General features: G+C 42.7%; 1 protein-coding gene across 4 annotated transcripts in view; it reads left to right on the forward strand.

Annotated features, from left to right (window-relative positions):
• Positions 1–18,206, forward strand: part of LOC118401016 (liprin-beta-2-like) — a 121,404-nt gene that overhangs the window by 18,002 nt on the left and 85,196 nt on the right. For all 4 annotated transcript variants that reach the window (XM_052474763.1, XM_052474764.1, XM_052474765.1 and 1 more), the window contains exon 2: positions 15,519–15,620. In XM_052474763.1, coding sequence (XP_052330723.1) covers positions 15,557–15,620 — 64 coding nt within the window. In that variant the 5' untranslated portion in view covers positions 15,519–15,556. The remainder of the gene's footprint in view (positions 1–15,518; positions 15,621–18,206) is intronic.

The following is an 18,206-nucleotide window of genomic DNA, read 5'->3' on the forward strand; positions in this document are numbered from 1 at the left end:
GGCTACAGATGTAACTTGACCTCAGAGAAACCCTGTGTTTCTGTGCGAAGTTAAAAGGGGTTGTGTATGGTAGGGTAATGTATGTTTATCCAAACCAGATCTGATTCAGAGTTTGTTTAGGGGGATGATGTGCTTCAGGATAGGGGAGGTTTGTCGTTTTAACCTTCAGAGTTTTTAGGCACACCATAAAAATGCGCCAGCAGCTCAGTTTGGCTCAGCACCGAACCTCAAGGTTATGCAGCAATTGATGTGTTATTTGGAGTAGTTGAAAGTCCTTTATACCTTCCCCAGACAGCTAAACATTGTTCTGAACCTGCTCTTTTCTGCATTTTGAAATTTAGCCACTGCTGAAATGTTGGATTTCACTGGGCTGGATCTCACTCTTTGTCGAGTCAATGGCTTATCCAGTGAGTAGCATGTGCAGGTGTTTGAATGGAGAAGACACCTCGTGGCAGAGAAAGGTGCTCACACATGGAACAATATTATGAGAAACTGCATGACTGAACTGTCCGAAACTGCTGGCTAATGTTATCCTCTTCAAACAGTCTCAGCGTACTCCTCTTCTCTGTGGGAAGAATGCCTGTGACAGCCGACTGGTGAGAATGGGGATAAATAGAAGGGTTTGGGTCTAGGTGCTGTCAGGTTATTGATAGGTCTGGCCACTGTGTTATACACTCAGTGGCCAGTTTATTAGTTACACCATGCAGTTCACGAAACGGGTTAGATCCTACAGATAGGGAGTCATGTGGCCGTGGCTTGCTATATAAAGCAGGGAGACAGGCATCGAGGCATTCCGTTACTGTTTCGATTGAATGTTAGAATGGGCGAAACGAGTGACCTACTGTATGTTCGTCGGTGCCAGGCGAGCTGGTTGCAGTATCTTAGAAATGGCCGTTCTCCTGAGCTTTTCACGCACAACAAATAACCTCCAGTCAGCAGCAGTCCTGTGGGCGAAAACAGCTCATTGATGAGAGGTCAAAGGAGAATGGCAAGAATCGTGCAAAATAACAGGCGGGTCACAAATAGGCAACTAATTGAAAAGTACAACAGCGATGTCACAGATGGGCTATTGCAGCAGACGACCACAGCGGGTTTCACTCCTATCAGCTAAAAACAAGAAGAAGTGTCTCTAGTGGGCATGCGATCACCAACACTGGACAATTGAGGAGTAGAAAAATATTGCATGGTCTGACGAATACCAGTTCCTGTTGAGTCATACTAATGACAGAGTCAGGTTTTGAAATAAGCAGCATGAGTCCATGGCCATATCCTGCCAGGTGTCAATGGTACCGGCTGGTGGTGGTGGTGTTATGTTGTGGAGAATGTTTTCCTGGCACATGTTAGGTCCCTTGATATCAATTGAACAACATTTCCATGCCCCGAATAATTCAGGCTGTTCTGGAGGCAAAGGGCGCTCCGACCTGGTACTAGATAGGTGTACCTAAAATACTGGGTGTATATTAGTAATATGAGTGTATATTAGTAATATTTGTGAGTGTATATTAGTCATATTTGTTTTTGGTAAGTACAACATCAATGATTTTCACAGCAAGAAATAATTTAAAAATCTGCCAGAAAATGCCATTCTTATAAATAACTGGTGTCATGACAGGGCATATTAGGAGGAAACAGACTGTTGTCAAACTTGTTTTGCTGGCAGTTTCTACATAAAATAGGAGTACGGTAGACTAATGTTGAGAAATAAGTAGTAGATAGTTTTACTATGATTATGAATACCAGGGAATTGTAGGTTTATTATTACAGATGGCATATAATGGGCTCTATGTTAAAGACTTAACGGAATGGTAACCTTAGCGCTGGTGATAGCGTTATACGTTTGGGGGTGTGTCAGAAATATTTTAGCTATTTTCACAACCGGAATTATTGTCGCAGTAGCTGGTGGTGGCGCGAAGGGGCTGGGTTTAACAGTACATTTATTCGGTTCTGTCCACACTGTGAACACAAATTAATACATAAACATTTTATATTTACAAAATAAAAACACTAGACCTATAGACTATGCCTGCACTATGTTATATGCCTCTTGAGTAAATCTGAGCTGAAAAACATTTTTTTTTAAACATAAAAGAAAATAGATGAGCACATTGTAATTAAAATTAAAATCTTAATTGGCACATTTCAAACTGTCCTTTTGTACAATGGCGAGTGGTGAGGTCGATAAACCGGAGGAGGATCCTGCATCATCGTTTAAATCTCCAGTATAATGCAACACCAATGGACAGAGAGTTGTGGATAAAAGTTTCCACAGTCAATGAGAATAGCCTATGCATTTTTTTTGTGGCAACATTTTGGGGAAGGCCCTTTCCTGTTTCAGCATGACAATGCCCCCCTTGCACAAAGCGAGGTCAATTCAGAAGTGGTTTGTCGTGTATCTTGTTTAAATGCATCCTCTGTATATTCATATAGATTGCATTTGGATTACTCTTACAGTGCTATTTGGTTTCTTAATTATATTTCTTCTGACATTTCATGATTTTTTTATTGATTATTTGTGTACTGCACGTGTCAAATGTGCAGGAACGAGTGTCTGTGGGTTTTCACTCCTCCTGTCACGTCTACTCCCGCTCCTCCCCTCCGGCGGTCGACGTCGCCGGTATACTATCCAACGTTCCTGGGATCCATCATTACGCACACCTGGCATCATTACGCACACCTGGCATCATTACGCACACCTGGCATCATTACGCACACCTGGCATCATTACGCACACCTGGCATCATTACGCACACCTGGCATCATTACCACACCTGGCATCATTACGCACACCTGGCATCATTACGCACACCTGGCATCATTACACACCTGGCATCATTACGCACACCTGGCATCATTACGCACACCTGGCATCATTACGCACACCTGGCATCATTACGCACACCTGGCATCATTACGTACACCTGCATGTCATCATGAGGCACACCTGGACTCCACTACCTCACTTATTATCTCCCCTATATCTGGCACTCCCTTAGGTTCTTTCCCCAGTCAGTATTGTTCTGGTGTTTATGCGTAGACGCTATGCTGTCTTGTTCCATGTTTGTTGTTTTTATTAAACGTTACACCTGCTTCTTGACTCTCAGCGTCTCTGTTACAGAATACTGACTCCAACAATGGAAGCAACAGGACAACAGAAAATCTCGGTCGACGAGCAGGGATACCTACTACGTCAACACCATGACCAGCTGGCACAACTGTGGATGGCTATGGAAGAGGTTCTTTGCAGTGTGCAACGTTTTGAACATACCCGGGAGGTGTTGCCTTCAACTAGCGAAGGACACTCTACAACCAGTGGACCCAGCGAGCCAGCACAACCGCCCATTCAGCAACCCTCTCAGGTCAGTGATGCCCGTTTGTCCCTCCCGGATAAATATGACGGCACCCCATCTGAGTGCCGTGGCTTCCTACATCAGTGCTCCCTCTACTTTACGCACCAGATGAGAGGTCCAAGGTTGCCACGGTTATTTCTCTGCTGACTGGGCGGGTGTTGAAATGTGCCACGGCTGTCTGGGAGAGGGGAGAGGAGGAGATAGATTTATATGAGGGGTTCATGGCTCTGTTCAAATGCCTCTTTGATTATCCCCTGGATTGCAGAGACGGGGGTGAGCGCCTACTCCAATTACAGCAGGGGGACCAGACGGCTGCCGAGTAAGCACTCCCCTTCCGGACAGTAGCAGCATCCAGCAGATGGAACAAGTCGGTGCTTCGTACACTATTAAGAAGAGGTCTGCGCGAGTAGGTCCAGACGGAACTGGCTTGTCGAGATGACAACCTCTCCTTGGAAGCACTCATTGTGATGACTATCCGTCTGCATAACATACTTCGGGAGCGTCGGTACTCTCATCGCTTTTCTCCCTCCCTCAGTGAACACTCTGGATCAGAGACAGAGCGGTAGGGGTCATACGCCTCTCCGCGGCAGAGCGACCCAGATGGAGACAGCTGGGGCTCTGTCTGTATTTTGGTCAAGGAGGGCACCAGCTCCAGTGGTGTCCGGCACTTCCAATCCGGGGTCCAAAAGGGTAGAGGGACAGTCACGTGATCTTCAACCTCCTGGGACAGGAGTGAGAATTCCATCTTCATCACTTTCTGCAAAACTCTTTTTGGTGTCCATAACACTAGTTGACTGTCCTTCATATACTGTGTCTACAGCGTTAGTGGATTCCGGTGCTGTTGGGAACTTTATTGACCAGACCCTTGCCTCCTCTCATAACATCATCTCATACCCGCTCTCCTCTCCTTTCCCGGTTCAAGCCCTCGATAATCGGCCACTAGGATCCTTAACCATCACACGCATCACCCAACCACTCACCCTCACAGTGGAGTCCATTCATCAGGAGACACCATGGAAAAGGCCACTGATGTCTAAGAAAAACATTGCTACATGTCTGAGATTCACAAAAAGAGCACCTGGATGTTCCAAAGCACTACTGGAAAAATATTCTGTGGACAGATGAAACTAAAGTTGAGTTGTTTGGAAGGAACACACAACACTATGTGTGGAGAAAAAAAAAGACACAGCATGCCAACATCAAAACCTCATCCCCAAGGTAAAGTATGGTTGTGGGAGCATCATGGTTTGGGGCTGCTTTATTACCTCAGGGCCTGGAAAGCTTGCTATCATCGATGGAAAAATGAATTCTTAATTTTTGCAGGAGAATGTAAGGCTATCTGTCCACCAATTGAAGCTCAACAGGAGTTGGGTGATGCAACAAGACAACGGCAAAAACACAGACGTAAATCAACAGAAGAAAATACGCCTTCTGGAGTGGCCCAGTCAGAGTCCTGATCTCAAACCGATTGAGATGCTGTGGCATGACCTCAAGAGAGCAGTTCACACCAGACATCCCAAGAATATTGCTGAACTGGTACAGTTTTGTAAAGAGGAATGGTCCAAAATTCCACCTGACCGTTGGCAGGTCTGATCCGGAACCACAAAAAATGTTTGGTTGAGGTTATTGCTGCAAAAGGATGGTCAACCAGTTATTAAATCCAAGGGTTGACATACTTTTCCCACCCTGCACTGTGAATGTTTACACGGTGTGTTCAATAAAGACATGAACACGTATAATTGTTTGTGTTATTAGTTTAAGCAGACTGTGTTTGTCTATTGTTGTGACTTAGATGAAGATCAGATCAAATTTTATGACAAATTTATGCAGAAATCCAGGTAATTCAAAAAGACCCACATACTTTTTCTTGCCACTGTATCTGTTTGGGCTTATTGTGGTCAATTTTCAGTGTACAAATGATTTGTAATTATGTTCTGGCCCCCCGACCATCCACTCAAGAAAGAATCGGCCCACGGCTGAATCTAGTTGATGATCCCTGCCCTAGACTGTTCTGTCTGCTACCTCACGGCAAGCAGTACCAGTGCGCCAAGTCTGGAACCAACAGGACCTCAAACAGCTTCTACCCCCAAGCCATAAAACTGCTGAACATGACAGCTCAAAAACTAATCATATGGCTACCCAGACTACCTGCATTGACCCTGTTTTGCACTAACTCTGTTGCACTGACTCTATACACACACGCTGGACTCTACCCACACACTCACATACTTACACCCCAACACACACATACATAGGTACACATGCATACTGACTCCACACACACACACACGCACGCACGCGCACGCACGCACACACACACACACACACACACACACACACACACACACACACACACACACACACACACACACACACACACACACACACACACACACACACACACACACACACACACACACACACACATACACTTTCAGACGCACCACATATGCTGCTACTACTGTATATTATCTACTCTGTTGCTTAGTCATTTCACCCCAACCTAAAGTTGAAGTCAGAAGTTTACATACACTATAGCCAAATACATTTAAACTCAGTTTTTCACAATTCCTGACATTTAATCCGAGTAGAAATGCCCTGTTTTAGGTCAGTTAGGATCACCACTTTATTTTAAGAATGTGAAATGTCAGAATAATAGTAGAGAGAATGATTTATTTCAGCTTTTATTTATTTCATCACATTCCCAGTGGGTCAGAAGTTTACATACACTCAGTATTTGGTAGCATTGCCTTTAAATTGTTTAACTTGGGTCAAACATTTTGGGTAGCCTTCCAGAAGCCTCCCACAATACGTTGGGTGAATTTTGGCCCATTCCTCCTGACAGAGTTGGTGTAACTGAGTCAGGTTTGTGGGCTTCCTTGCTCCCACACGCTTTTTTAGTTCTGTCCACAAATGTTCTATGAGATTGAGGTCACGGGTTTGTGATGGCCACTCCAATACCTTGACTTTGTTGTCCTTAAGCCATTTTGCCACAACTTTGCAAGTATGCAGGAAGTATGTTTGGGGTCATTGTCCATTTGCATCCAAGCTTTAACCTCCTGACTGATGTCTTGACATGTTGCTTCAATATATCCACATAATTTTCCTTCCCCCATGATGCCATCTATTTTGTGAAGTGCACCAGTCCCTCCTGCAGCAAAGCACCCCCACAACATGATGCAGGCAACTCCCATGCTTCACGGTTGGGATGGTGTTCTTCGGCTTGCAAGCATCCCCCTTTTTCCTCCAAACATAATGATGGTCATTATGACCAAACAGTGATATTTTTGTTTCATCAGACCAGAGGACATTTCTCTAAAAAGTACGATCTTTGTCCCCATGTGCAGGTGCAAACCGTAGTCTGGCTTTTTTATGGTGGTTTTGGAGCAGTGGTTTCTTCATTCCTGAGCAGCTTTTCAAGTTATTTCGATATAGGACTCGTTTTACTGTGGATATAGATTATTTTGTACCTGTTTCCTCCAGCATCTTCACAAGGTCCTTTGCTGTTGTGCTGGGATTGATTTGCACTTTGCACTTCGCACCAAAGTACATTCTTCTCTAGGAGACAGAACGCGTCTCCTTCCTGAGCGGTGTGATGGCTGCGTGGTCCCATGGTGTTTATACTTGCGTACTATTGTTTGTACAGATGAACGTGGTACCTTCAGTCATTTGGAAATTGCTCCCAAGGATGAACCAGACTTGTGGAGGTCTACATTTTTTTTGCTGAGGTCTTGGCTGATTTCTTTTGATTTTCCCATGATGTCAAGCAAAGAGGCACTGAGTTTGAAGGTAGACCTTGAAATACATCCACGGGTACACCTCCAATTGACTGAAATGATGTCAATTATCAGAAACATCTAAAGCCATGACATAATTTTCTGGAATTTTCCAAGCTGTTTAAAGGCACAGTCAACTCAGTGTATGTAAACTTCTGACCCACTGAAATTGTGATACAGTGAATTATAAGTAAAATAATCTGTCTGTAAACCATTTTTGGAAAAATTAAGTAGATGTCCTAGCTGACTTGCCAATTCTATAGTTTGTTAATGAAAAACAAGTTTTAATAACTCCAACCTAAGTGTATGTAAACTTCCGACTTCAACTGTATATAGCTACCTAAATTACCTTGTACCTCTGCATATCGACTCCAGTGGCGGTCGGTGCCATTTAAGATGAAGGAGGACAATTTTTCATTTCATAAGCATGGAATTATTTCAATTACAGCATATTGGATGACTCAGTCATATTCCATTCACCCAGTTCAATGTAACAGCGATAGGTTTAGGCAACCTCTAATTTTCCCTATACCCATCATGAGATTGCTACAACATAACCTATGATTTACAACGTAGGTACACACAGGTCAAGAGAAAAATTTGAGGTGACAGATAGTGACACATTCAATACAGCCTTGCACACTCTTGTCTGATCTAGGGTGTAATCATTAGTCCAACAGTTGCTAATGATAGTTTCTGTTGGACAAATTCAGGTATGTTTATCTTCGTTTCGTTCCGTTTGCTTCCATTTAAGAAACTCTTTTAAACAGAGTTACCTTTCATGGCAGCCACGTTGTATTCCTTCTTGCATCTATGCGCTCTCCTCCTCTCACCTTTTCCCTTCGCTTGTGGACTTCAATGCACAACACATTAGGTGTATGTGACCAGGCAAAAAAGCATTTCCATGCCAAACTATATCATAAACGCTACACACAGCCTACATCGTTCTCTCCATATTAGCTAAAGTAACATCATAGTCAATATAGAACACGTTAGTAAACCAGTTACAATCATGCAGTAATGTTATATTGTACAGTCAGTAAGCAGTTTAGCACATAAATTAGTAAAACCAAAAGCTTACCTTGACTTGGAAGAGTTCCAGTGTTTTGTTGGACAGTCATATCTAGCTATTTATTAACATAGCATCCCTCTGTTTGAGCAGTGTGTTTGAGTAGGCTAAACTAGCTTTTTTTTCATTCACTTTTTTCATTCACTAGCTGCATTTGCTAGCTAAGCAAGTGAATTTGAAAGTGAATGAAGATTATGACATCTCTCTCTTTCTCTCCTCTTTCATTTTGGAATAAATCAATTTGTTCAAAACTGTTCAGCTATTGTCTTTCTCTCTCTTTGAGTCAACTACTCACCACATTTTATGCACTGCAGTGTTAGCTAGCTGTAGCTTATATTTTCACTACTAGATTCATTATCGGATCGTTTGATTGGGTGGACAACATGTCAGTTAATGCTGCAAGAGCTGTGTATGTTAATCAATTATTTGGTGACGTGAATATATTTTGTATGGAGGAGGATGGTCCGCCGCTCCCTCCTCTGATCGACTGATCGAGTTCCTATTTAATTTTGAAGGCCAAATTAAATTAAATGCAAACAAGCATTGCTTCATGTAGACGCAAGAAAAACAGACTTCCATTCTAATTTGAAGCGCATTATGCTTTTGACGCCGTTGACAGTCGCAGCACGTCTGTTTTCTGTCATTCACTACCGTGTATTCTATTTTCAGCAAGTACACGCTTGTTCACTCGTTCGTGTTTCGTTTGTCTTGGCCTTTAATCTACACCTGTTGTTTGTGAAGCATGTGACAAATAAAATGTCATTTGATTTCATTTAAGCTCTACCAAGGCCGAGTCTTCAAGACATACATTAGATTGTACAGTAGCAGACAGTAGACCAGGGGTACTCAAATACTTTTTGAGAAAGTTTGGTAACACAAATTTCCTAAGTGGCAGAGGTCTGATGGATAATGTTTTTATCGGCGTAGTAACAAACCCCCAACTCGCAACCCATGCAACCCCAAACTGTTCACACCCCTCTTGTTGGTGGAGAGAACATGTTGCCGTTTTTAAGGTAATTTCCTGCAATTCTACAACTTTTGCACGGGGCAGAGATTTTTCTGTTGCTATTTTAAAGCTCATTTTCTGCAATTCTATGCATTTTTACATGTCTTATGCACGTTTATACGATACCAGGGGTCGAAGCCCGACTGAGTAAAAACAACAGGCCATGATTACTTTAAGACATGGTCAGTCAATCCGAAAAAATGTAAAGAATTTTGAAACCATCAAGCGCTATGATGAAACTGGCTCTTATGAGGACCGCCACAGGAAAGCAAGACCCAGAAGAGTTGCCTCTGCTGCAGAGGATAAGTGCATTAGAGTTACCAGCCTCAGAAATCAGCAATTAACTGTACCTCAGATTGCACCTCACAGGGCAAGTAACAGACACATCTCAACGTCAACTGTTCCGAGGAGACTGTTTGAATCAGGCTTGCATGGTGAAATTGCTGAAAATAAACCACTACTAAAGGACAGCAAAAAGAAGAAGAGACTTGCTTAGGCTAAAAAAACATGAGCAATGGACAATAGACCAGTGGAAATATGTCGTTTGGTTTCTTTGTGAGATGCAGAGTAGGTGAACGGATGATCTCTGCATGTGTGGTTTCCAACGGTGAAGCATGGAGAAGGAGGTGTGGTGGTGTGGGGTTGCTTTTCTGGTGACACTGTCTGTGATTTATTTAGAATTCAAGGTACACTTAACCAGCATGTTTACCATAGCATTCTGCAGCGATATGCCATTCCATCTGGTTTTCGCTTAGTGGGACTATCATTTGTTTTTCAACAGAACAATGACCCAACACACCTCCAGGCTGTATAAGGGCTATTTGACCAAGAAGGATAGTGATGGAGTGCTGCATCAGATGACCTAGCCTCCACAATTACCCAACCTCAACCCACTTGAGATGGTTTGGGATGAGTTGGACCACAGAGTGTTGGTAAAGCAGCCAACAAGTACCTAGCATATGTGGGAACTCCTTCAGGGCTGTTGGAAAAGCAATCCAGGTGAAGCTGGTTGAGAGAATGCCAAGAGTGTGCAAAGCTGTCATCAAGGCAAAGGGTGGCTGCTTTGAAGTATCTAAAATATATTCCCATTTGTTTGACAGTTTTTTGTTTACTACATGATTCCGTATGTGTTATTTCATAGTTTTGATGTCTTCACTATTATTCTACAATGTAGAAAATACTTTTTTTTTAAATAAAGAAAAACCCTTGAATGAGTAGGTGTGTCCAAACTTTTGACTGATACTATATATATATATATATATATATATATATATATATATATACAGTGGGGCAAAAAATTATTTAGTCAGCCACCAATTGTGCAAGTTCTCCCAGTTAAAAAGATGAGAGAGGCCTGTAATTTTCATCATAGGTACACTTCAACTATGACAGACATAATGAGAAAATCACATTGTAGGATTCTAATGAATTTATTTGCAAATTATGGTGGAAAATAAGTATTTGGTCAATAACAAAAGTTTATCTCAATACTTTGTTATATACCCTTTGTTGGCAAGTTTTTCACACACTGTTGCTGGTATTTTGGCCCATTCCTCCATGCAGATCTCCTCTAGAGGTCTCCTCTAGAGCAATGATGTTTTGGGGCTGTTGCTGGGCAACACGGACTTTCAACTCCCTCCAAAGATTTTCTATGGGGTTGAGATCTGGAGACTGGCTAGGCCACTCCAGGACCTAGAAATGCTTCTTAAGAGGCCACTCCTTCATTGCCCGGGCAGTGTGTTTGGGATCATTGTCATGCTGAAAGACCCAGCCACGTTTCATCTTCAATGCCCTTGCTGATGGAAGGAGGTTTTCACTCAAAATCTCACGAGACATGGCCCCATTCATTCTTTCCTTTACCCGGATCAGTCGTCCTTGTCCCTTTGCAGAAAAACAGCCCCAGAGCATGATGTTTCCACCCCCATGCTTCACAGTAGGTATGGTGTTCTTTGGATGCAACTCAGCATTCTTTGTCCTCCAAACATTGAGTTTTTACTTTTATTTTGGTTTCATCTGAATATGCATTCTCCCAATCTTCTTCTGGGCTCTCTACAAACTTCAGACGGGCCTGGACATGTACACTCTGTCACTGGGATTTGAGTCCCTGGCGGCGTCGTGTGTTACTGATGGTAGGCTTTGTTACGTTGGTCCCAGCTCTCTGCAGGTCATTCACTAGGTCCCCCCGTGTGGTTCTGGGATTTTTATCAGTGGTCTTATCAGTGGTCTTGTATGTCTTCCATTTCCTAATAATTGCTCCCACAGTTGATTTCTTCAAACCAAGCTGCTTACCTATTGCAGATTCAGTCTTCCCAGCCTGGTGCAGGTCTACAATTTTGTTTCTTGTGTCCTTTGACAGCTCTTTGGTCTTGGCCATAGTGGAGTTTGGAGTGTGACTGTTTGAGGTTGTGGACAGGTGTCTTTTATACTGATAACAAGTTCAAACAGGTGCCATTAATACAGGTAACGAGTGGAGGACCGAGGAGCCTCTTAAAGAAGAAGTTACAGGTCTGTGAGAGCCAGAAAACGTGCTTGTTTGTAGGTGACCAAATACTTATTTTCCACCATAATTTGCAAATAAATTCATAAAAAATCCTATAATGTGATTTTCTGGATTTCTTTTCTTCTAATTTTGTCTGTCATAGTTGAAGTGTACCTATTATGAAAATTACAGGCCTCTCTCATCTTTTTAAGTGGGAGAACTTGCACAATTGGTGGCTGACTAAATACTTTTTTGCCCCACTTTATATATATATGTTTATTTGTATTATTTTTTCCCGGGACCCGTGGACCCTATTGACCCCGTGTCTGCTGCCCACTGTGCCAGTTGATTATAGGGGTAGTAGACTGTATTATTCTCTCTGGCCTGTCCATTAGAGGTTTGCAGTACAAGGGAGTCCTGAGGTCCTCATGGCCTTTAACTGCAGGCTTTAATTGGGTTTGTATAATCAGGCCAGTTATTAGAATACTACTGTCTGCTGCCCACTGTGCTGCTGTTACACAGAGGAGCTGTCACTACAGAGGCTCTGAATAAATGGAGCCATCACCCTCAGCCGTGTCCAGCTAAATCTGAACAGCCACATAATTAACACTGTTGACGCCTGGCTCCTTTCAACGCGCTGCCTGCTTCTCCCTGCCTGCCTGTCCGACGTCTACAGTTGCCTTTTGTCTCAGAGGCCTATGCCTGTGTTTCACCAACGTCTCACTGTCAATGGTCACATCTATAATTTTTCCAGAGAAGATTACTTGAATAATAATAGATATGTTTCCATTCTGTCATATGATAGTATGGAGATAGTTTGGGGGAATTAAATACTTAAGTATTTAAAGCCCTGTTCAAGATATTTCTATTGACTTTGATAATTGGAACTCATCATAGGTTGATGTGTGAGACAGATGTATTTCTCGGCACAACAATCAAATGATCAGTCACGCTTTACTCTGATCCTTTTTGAACTGTATTGAAGACAAACCTGGTACTTTTCAGCAGTGGATGCAAGGGTGGGGGGGTTGCATTGCTAACAGAGATAGTGCAATGACATGCCAGCTGTTCCCATAGACTTCCAGTCATTGAGCCAACGACTATCCATTTAAAAGCGTGTCTCGGTAGAAATATACAGTTGAAGTCGGAAGTTTACATACACTTACGTTGGAGTCATTAAAACTTGTTTTTCAACTACTCCGCAAATTTCTTGTTATCAAACTATAGTATTGGCAAGTCAGTTAGGACATCTACTTTGTGCATGACACAAGTAATACCAACATGTTTCAAACAGACCACCATAGTCCCTGTGCCCAAGAACACAAAGGAAACCTGCCTAAATGACTACAGACCCGTAGCGCACCCGTCCGTAACCAAGAAGTGCTTTGAAAGGCTGGTAATGGCTCACATCAACACCATTATCTCAGAAACCCTAGACCCACTTTAATTTGCATACCGCCCAAACAGATCCACAGATGATGCAATCTCTATTGCACTCCACACTGCCCTTTCCCACCTGGACTAAAGGAACACTTATGTGAGAATGCTATTCATTGACTACAGCTCAGCGTTCAACACCATAGTACCCTCAAAGCTCATCACTAAGCTAAGGATCCTGAGACTAAACACCTCCCTCTGCAACTGGATCTTGGACTTCCTGATGGGCCACCCCCAGGTGGTGAGGGTAGGTAGTAACACACCTGCCACGCTGATCCTGAACACTGGAGCTCCCCAGGGGTGCGTGCTCAGTCCCCTCCTGTACTCCCTGTTAACCCACGACTGCATGGCCAGGCATGACTCTAACACCATCATTAAGTTTGCATATGACACAACAATGGTAGGCCTGATCGACAATGACGAGGCAGCGTATAGGGAGGAGGTCAGAGACCTGGCCGGTTGGTGCCAGAATAACAACCTATCCCTCAACGTAACCAAGACTAAGGAGATGATTGTGGACAACAGGAAAAGGAGACCCGAGCACGCCCCCATTCTCATTGACGGGGCTGTAGTGGAGCAGGTTGAGAGCTTCAAGTTGGCATGGGTCCTGAGATCCTCAAAAGTTCTACAGCTGCAACATCGAGAGCATCCTGACTGGTTGCATTACTGCCTGGTACGGCAATTCCTCGGCCTCTGACGACAAAGCACTACAGAGGGTAGTGCGTACAGCCCAAAACGTCAGTGGGGCTAAGCTGCCTGCCATCCAGGACCTCCACACCAGGCAGTGTTGGAGAAATTGTCAAAGACCCCAGCCACCCCCCGTCATAGACTGTTCTCTCTACTACCGCATGGTAAGAGGTACCGGAGTGCCACGTCTAGGACAAAAAGGCTTCTCCACAGTTTTTACACCCAAGCCATAAGACTTCTGAACAGGTAATCAAATGGCTACCCAGACTATTTGCATTGTGTGCCACCCCAACCACTCTTTTACGCTGCAGCTATTCTCTGTTTATCATATATGCATAGTCACTTTAACTATACATTCATGTACATACTACCTCAATTGGGCAGACCAAACAGTGCTCCCGCACATTGGCTAACCGGGCGATCTGCGTTGTGTCCCGCCACCCACCAACCACCCTTTTGCAATCCTGCTACTCTCTGTTCATCATATATGCGTAGTCACTTTAACCATATCTACATGTACATACTACCTCAATCAGCCTGACTAACCGGTGTCTGTATGTAGCCTCGCTACTTTTATAGCCTTGCTACTGTATAAAGCCTGTCTTTTTACTGTTGTTTATTTATTTTCCTACCTATTGTTCACCTAATACCTTTTTTTGCACTATTGGTTAGAGCCTGTAAGTGAGCATTTCACTGTAAGATCTACACCTAAACATCACATTCTTAAAATAAAGTGGTGATCCTAACTGATTTTTTAATAGGATTAAATGTCAGGAATTGTGAAAAACTGAGTTTAAATGTGTTTGGCTAAGGTGTATGTAAACCTCCGACTTCAACTGTGAATATATATATATAACATCTGAAAAATCAGATTGCTTGCAGCAGTGGCAACAATTTAGCTGCTAAATTAGTATAGAGGAAGCATTGCCCCGAGCCCACAAACCATCAACTCTGTCAACAGCTGAAAGAACGAAGACATTCACAGTGTGTTTAAATCCTTTAACCTGGGGGGTTACTCAGGGGACGTGCTGTTCTCTCTGTTTAAGAGGGTAGATGCTGACGGCTGTAAAGCAGTATGACAGAGGGAGGAGACCCTGCTGGGTAGCTCGGAGGCCTCATTAGAACAGGGGTTCTGTGCTATACAGTCATCATAGGGGTGGGGGGAACCAGCCTCTAAGCCATGCCCTGTCTTACTGACGGTGATGATCCAGGGACAATATCAGTACTCACTATACCAGGCCAAGCCAATCACACTGAAATGTATGCCGAGGAAGAAGACAGACAATATCTGAAAACATTTCAATGGAGAATATATCACAGCAGTACAATTGGTCCTCAGTACTCCGTTTAGGTATGTATATGTGGGTAATCGTACCATATGACATTTCTTAAAGCTGCAATATGTCACTTTTTGGGCGACCCAACCAAATTCATATATTAATATGAGTTACAGATCTGTCTTTGTCATTGAAAGCAAGTCTGAGAAGCGGTAGATCGGTTCTATGTGTGCTGTTAAGTTTTGTTTTTGCGTCTTTTACTTTCAGTTTTGTACACCAGCTTCAAACAGCTGAAAATACAATATTTTTGGTTATGGAAAATATATTTCACAGTACACCCTGTTCAATGTGTACAAAGCTAACAAAGCTAGCATATATTAGATTTGAACTCTTCTAGAATTCTTAATTCTTAGAATTTAACAATGGTCTTCCTTTCCTAGGACATCAAGCATAGAGGCCGATGCAGTAGTCTGTCGCCATGGCCTCAGATGCAAGTCACATGTTGGAGGCGGCCTTGGAGCAAATGGATGACATCATTGCAGGTAAAAGTGATTGAACTCATTATCATATTCCAGTATTTTGTCACTTTAATCTTTCCCTCATACATATAATCCACTCGCCACAGTTCTTATTATGCTCTTTGGATTCACCATTGAAAAAGATTGTAAATATATTAAACAAAGCTGAGAGATACATTTGGAATACAAAAACAAACAGGATCAACTCGTTAATTTCTTTTTTTAAATAGCTCATTACAGCATTATACCTTCTTTGTACACAGTTACTGCCCAGCTAGCACATTTTGTTTCTTGGAAGTTGTGGGAACGTATGTTTTTTGGTTCTGGTAATGAACTGGTAAAACAGAATGATTTTTTAAACATTCTGAACATTCTGAAAATTTTGCCTGTTCTGGGAATGTTAGTTTTTGCCGGCAGTTGCCGGCAGGTTCTAAGAATGTTTTATTTTGGTTCCCTGAAACTTTTATAACATTCTGAGAACGGAAATTATAGTTTAAGATATTATATAACGTTCGGAGAACATTCTCTAAATGTTGTGTATGTCTTAAACAAAATGTAAAGGTTTTTGAGGTTTCACTGAATGTTTCAAGAGGACTTTTAATAACACTTCTAATAATCCTATCTTAATTTAGGTTAACTGTTTTGAACCATGCAAACACAAATGTTTTCTTGTGGCACAGCAACAGTGTGATTCAGATGTACAGTCAGGTTCATAAGTATTTGGACAGTGACACAATTTGCGTAATTTTGTCTCTTTACGCCACCACAATGGATTTGAAAGGAAACAATCAAGATGTGCTTTAAGTGCAGACTTTCATCTTTAATTTAAGAGTTTTGTCAAAATTATTGTATGACCTTATAGGAATTACAACCATTTAGCCCCCCAATTTTAGAGGCTCAAAAGTAATTGGACAAACAAACATAATCATGAATTAAATTGTGAGTTTTAATACTTGGTTGCAAATCCTTTGCAGTCAATGACTGCCTGAAGTCTGGAACCCATAGACGTCACCAGATGCTTTGTTTCTTCCCTTGTGATGCTCTGCCTGGCCTTTACTGCAGCGGTCTTCAGTTCCTGCTTGTTCTTGGGGCGTTTTACCTTCAGTTTTGCCTTCAGCAAGTGAAATGCATGCTCAATTGGATTCAGGTCAGGTGATTGACTTGGCCATTGCGGAACATTCCACTTCTTTGCCTTAAAAAAGTATCGGGTGGCTTTCGCAGTATGATTCGTGCCATTCTCCATCTACACTGTGAAGCGCCGTCCAATGGGTTTTGAAGCATTTGGCTGAATCTGAGCAGATATAGCCCTAAACACTTCACAATTCATCCTGCTGCTTTTGTCAGCAGTCATGTCATCAATAAATACAAGGGAACAAGTTCCATTGGCAGCCATACATGCCCACGCCATAACACTACTTCCACAGATGAGGTTGTATGCTTCAAATCATGAGCAGTTCCTTCCCTTCTCTTCCCATCATTCTGGTACAAGTTGATCTTTGTCTCATCTGTCCATGGGATGTTGTTCCAGAACTGTACAGGCTTTTTCAGATGTTGTTTGGCTAACTCTAATCTGCTCTTCCTGTTTTTGAGGCTTACCGACGGTTTACATCTTGTGGTAAACCATCAGTATTTACTCTGGTGAAGTCTTCTCTTTACTGTTGACTTTGACACAGATACACCTGCCTCCTGGAAGGTGTTCTTGATCTGGCCAACTGTTGTGAAGGGGGTTTTTCTTCACCAAGTAAATAATTCTTCTGTCATCCACCACAGTTGTTATCCGTGGTCTTCCAGGCCTTTTGGTGTTCCTGAGCTCACCGGTGTGTTCTTTCTTTTTAAGAATGCACCAAATACATTTACATTTACATTTAAGTCATTTAGCAGACGCTCTTATCCAGAGCGACTTACAAATAGTGGATTTGACCACACTTGATGTTTTCTCTCTGATGGGTTTGCTTTGATTTTTCAGCCTAACGATGGCTTGCTTCAATGGCAGTGGCAGCTCTTTGGACTTCATATTGAGGGTTAACAGCAACACATTTACATTTACATTTAAGTCATTTAGCAGACGCTCTTATCCAGAGCGACTTACAAATAGTGGATTTGACCACACTTGATGTTTTCTCTCTGATGGGTTTGCTTTGATTTTTCAGCCTAATGATGGCTTGCTTCAATGGCAGTGGCAGCTCTTTGGACTTCATATTGAGGGTTAACAAAAAGCATTTACATTTACATTTAAGTCAAATTTGTTTAGACCCTCTTATCCAGAGCGACTTACAAATTGGTGCATACACCTTATGACATCCAGTGGAACAGCCACTTACAATAGTGCATCTAAATCTTTTTAGGGGGTGAGAAGGATTACTTACCCTATCCTAGGTATTCCTTGAAGAGGTGGGGTTTCAGGTGTTTCCGGAAGGTGGTGATTGACTCCGCTGTCCTGGCGTCGTGAGGGAGTTTGTTCCACCATTGGGGGGCCAGAGCAGCGAACAGTTTTGACTGGGCTGTGTACTTCCTCAGTGGTAGGGAGGCGATTAGAGGTGGACAGACTCATTCAGATCAGGTGTGGCCAATTAGTGGGTGTGGTCATGATGGCTGGACACACTTAACAAG

Source organism: Oncorhynchus keta, chromosome 22 (genome assembly GCF_023373465.1).
Source record: "Oncorhynchus keta strain PuntledgeMale-10-30-2019 chromosome 22, Oket_V2, whole genome shotgun sequence".
Lineage (NCBI taxonomy): Eukaryota > Metazoa > Chordata > Actinopteri > Salmoniformes > Salmonidae > Oncorhynchus > Oncorhynchus keta.